The 4046-nt window shown below is 34.5% G+C and overlaps 1 protein-coding gene across 1 annotated transcript; it reads right to left on the bottom strand.

The window, feature by feature from the left end:
• Positions 1-2659: 2659 nt before the first annotated feature.
• LOC102427968 (olfactory receptor 8K3-like) lies at positions 2660-3622 on the bottom strand. Its single transcript, XM_014458452.1, has one exon. It carries the CDS (start codon positions 3620-3622, stop codon positions 2660-2662), a length of 963 nt encoding a protein of 320 aa, XP_014313938.1.
• Between the last annotated feature and the right edge of the window lie 424 nt (positions 3623-4046).

Consider the following 4046-nt stretch of genomic DNA (forward strand, 5'->3'; position numbering starts at 1 on the left):
CATTTGGCTGTCCAGTCTAATTAGCATATTATACTTTTATTATTATAGATATATTTTCAGATGTTGCTTTTATAACTTTTTTTAATCACAAAACAATGTTCAGTGTAGGCAAATACTTCTCCTCTACTGGAGTAAGACCTTCTTGTGTATTCTACATAACACTCCATGAATTATGAGTTTTTCTACTCTATGTAACAAACTGGCACAGTTCCTGCCTCTGTTTGAGTTCTGAGTATTTCTGTCTTTAATATTTTCATACAATTCTTTCTTTAGCCTTGGGTAGTTTCCACTTGCATGTGCTGATCAGTCATCCCTTGAAAAATTGAGAAGGATTATCTGCAGATGCACACTTTCCTTTCTCTGTGAAGCTCCTTGTCTTTGTGAACTCTAGCTGCGTGGTCTCACTGGACTGTCAACTCTGCCTCATCAGCTGAAGTATTCTTCTAGGTTTTGACTTTTGGCAGGGTGGCCTAGAAACTCTCTTAAGAAAGGAAAGATGGGTAATCATAGTTCACCTCCCTCATTCTTCATCTCTCAGGCAAACTGTTTTGTTGCCTAATATCATTGTGTTGAAAACTATTGTTTCTTACATCTTGTGTTTGTTTGTTCTTGTTTTAATAACAAGCAAGTCTAGAGTCTATTATTCCACATTAGTTGGAAACAGAAAAGAGTATTCAGCATATCTTAGGTGAGCTCTGGAACTAGTCTTTCCATTCTTTAAAAATAATTAATATTTTTTCAAGCCTTTAATATACCCCATCAATATGAAGAAATATTATTGACCTTTTCTTATAAAATGTGTTAAGAATCTACTCATTTCTAATTCTCTGTCTCTTTATGCCCTGGCTTAAGTTTCTGTTCTCTCCCAATTATCACAACTAAATGAACTCCCTCAGGATTTCCCATTTCCAAATTTTCATATCCTATAGTCTATTGTTTGTATAGAAGTTTTGTTGCAGAAAACCAGAAAAAATCAAGCAATGCTTAGCGCAGTGGTTCTCAACCTTCCTAATGCCGCAACCCTTTAATACAGTTCTCATGTTGTGGTGACCCCCAACCATAAAATTATTTTCGTTGCTACTTAATAACTATAATTTTGCTACTGTTATGAATCGTAATGTAAATATCTGACATGCAGGATGTATTTTCATTGTTACAAATTGAACATAATTAAAGCATAGTGATTAATCACAAAAACAATATGTAATTACATATATGTTTTCCGATGGTCTTAGGTGACCCCTGTGAAAGGGTCGTTCGACCCCTAAAGGGGTCGCGACCCACAGGTTGAGAACCGCTGGCTTAGAGAGTTTGGAGTCACACTTTAATATACACTGGTGGGCTTAGGGAAAAATCAATTCAAGTTCCAAGCAGAGCAAACAAGCAGAATTTTTCTTTTTATTAAAGAACCAGCCCTATGTGGGCTTAGTTGTTATCTCACTGGAAGCTGTGGCCTTGAAAACAACACAGTTTTATCCAATTAAAAAATACATCTGGCATGGCATGAGAGTATGGGCATATCTAGTCTCTGGCTTACAAGGTCAGACAGGTAAGTTTATCTTCCTTATTATTCAAGCAGGCTAGAAAGCAAAGTTTTTTTGTTTTGTTTTGTTTTTTGGGTTTTTATTTATTTATTTATTTATTTATTTATTTATTTATTTCAGAAAAGGGGCTTTCTAAAAATTGCAGAGCTGACTTTACAGAATAAGGGACTAACTAAATAGCAGAGGATTTCAAACAGTAGTTTTACAAAATAGGGGTTAGCCTTCTCAGTTTAACTTGTCATTTAATGTAAGATTAAATTAATCACTCATTGGCTCAAAATCCTTCAGGGTCCTTTTATCAATCAGAAGAAAGGGCAAGTTTTACAATGATCTATATGGTCATACAAAGTCAACTTCTCTTACAATTTATTATTACATCTTCTATTTCCTAATCACATTTTATTCTTCAACCACCTTTGATTCTGATGTTCCATAATACAACAACAATATTGTCATTTAAAAACTGTTGCAATTACACTTCTCTCTCTGTGATATGGTCTTCTCTAGATATCCATACATCCACTCACTCATATCTTCAAGTGTTTATTTAAATGGCACCCTTACTTACAACCTTAAAATTTAAACTCTATTCTGGCTGCTTGTTCTATTATATTTTTATATTGCTCAATACCATCCATCATATTATACAGCTTAGTTCTCATACTGCCTCTATCCTGATTTTGTCTTAGCTCCATAAATAGAGAAATTTTGTTTATTACTCTTAAAAATGTAAGTATATTTCCTTGAATCAATCTACTTGTATAATCAGGTATTTTTTATATATTTCAGGTATTTTTATATGCCTATACCATGTAATTTTGAATAAAATATAGAGGCTAGTTTCATAAAAATAAATATTTAATGGAAGCAAAAAAAAGCTACATGTGAGGACATATAGGAATGGCACCTAATCTGACTTTGAATATTTATAAGTTAATATCTGAAATATAATCAGAAAGTAGTCATTTATTAGTGATATATTTTGTTTGAAAATAATAAATACTTTTCTTATTTCTATGCCTATCACACATTGATTCTTAACCATTTCATGAAGGTAACAATACAAGATTAAAGCAATCACACTTAGTGTACATTGGCTAATACATAAGTTATTGCTACCATATCTTACAGTGAATTTTCAACAGAATGTTTGCACACATGCTCCAGGTTTTAGTTAAGGCATTTTTCACCTCCTTGTTCCTCAAACTGTAAATCAAGGGATTCAGCATGGGTATGACCAAAGTATAAAATAAAGAGGCCATTTTGTCAGTATCAAATGAATGACTGGACTTGGGCTGCACATACATGAAGAATAGGGTGCCATAGAATATGACTATGACCATCAGATGAGATCCACAGGTAGAGAAAGCCTTGTGCCTGCCCTCTGCAGAATTCATCCTGAGGATGGCAACCAGGATCAGAATGTAGGACACAAGGACTATCAGAAGAGATGAAACTAGATTAAAAGCTGCAAAACTCAGAATGATCAATTTGATTTCATGTGTGTCTGAGCAGAGCAAAGATATCAATGGCAGACTATCACAGTAGAAATGCCTGATGACATTATAGCCACAAAAGGATGAAATGAAAATTTTTGTGGTGATCAGCAAACACAAAAAGACACTGTATACATAGGGCATTGTGACCAGCAAGTGACATAATCTTTGTGACATGATGACTGTGTAGAGTAGAGGGTTACAGATGGCCACATAGCGGTCATAAGCCATTGCTGACAGAATACAAATTTCACTGGTGATAAACATATTAAAGAAAGTGAGTTGGGTAGCACACCAATTATAGGAGATTGCATGTTGATTGACAGCTAAATTCACTAGCATTTTAGGTCCTACAGTTGTTGAGTAACCAAGATCAGTGAAAGCCAAGTGTCTCAGGAAAAAGTACATGGGTGTTTGTAGCCTGGAGTCTATCTTGGTGAGGATAATCAAGCCCAGGTTACCCACCAAGGAGACTGTGTAAACAATGAGGAAGAGCCCAAATAATGGAGCCTGCAGCTCTGGGAGGTCCGTGATCCCCATTAGAATGAATTCATTCAACATTGTTAGATTGTGATTGTCCATCCAGGCCATTCAGGAAACCTATAATGGGAATAAATACACAGATAATCAATAAATGTCAAGAACTATGACTAGAGATTTCCATTGTAATAAGTGATTAAAGGTTTAAATTTTTCATTTATGGCTTGTTGCTTTAATTGGTTACTCTAACACTTGACAGATCAATTACTTCTTGCCCTGCTTAGTGAAGCTCTTGACAGGTTTCTTAGATTTGACACAAAAGCACACACAACAAAAGTAAAAATACAGAAATTAGTGCTGTATCAAAATTATAAAACAGACTTTTGTGCACTGAAGGACATTATCAAATAATTAAAATGTGACCCACACAAAGTAAAACAAATGCAAGTAATATATCTGTGACGGTTCTAGTATATACACTATACAAAGGACTTGTACAAATCAACAACAAAATGGTAAACAACTC

The sequence above is a fragment of the Myotis lucifugus genome, unplaced genomic scaffold (genome assembly GCF_000147115.1).
Source record: "Myotis lucifugus unplaced genomic scaffold, Myoluc2.0 scaffold_97, whole genome shotgun sequence".
Taxonomy (NCBI): domain Eukaryota; kingdom Metazoa; phylum Chordata; class Mammalia; order Chiroptera; family Vespertilionidae; genus Myotis; species Myotis lucifugus.

What these genes read in the sequence shown, in the direction of transcription:
- LOC102427968 (XM_014458452.1), bottom strand. Translation starts at nt 3,622, where the DNA reads ATGGACAATCACAATCTAACAATGTTGAATGAATTCATTCTAATGGGG.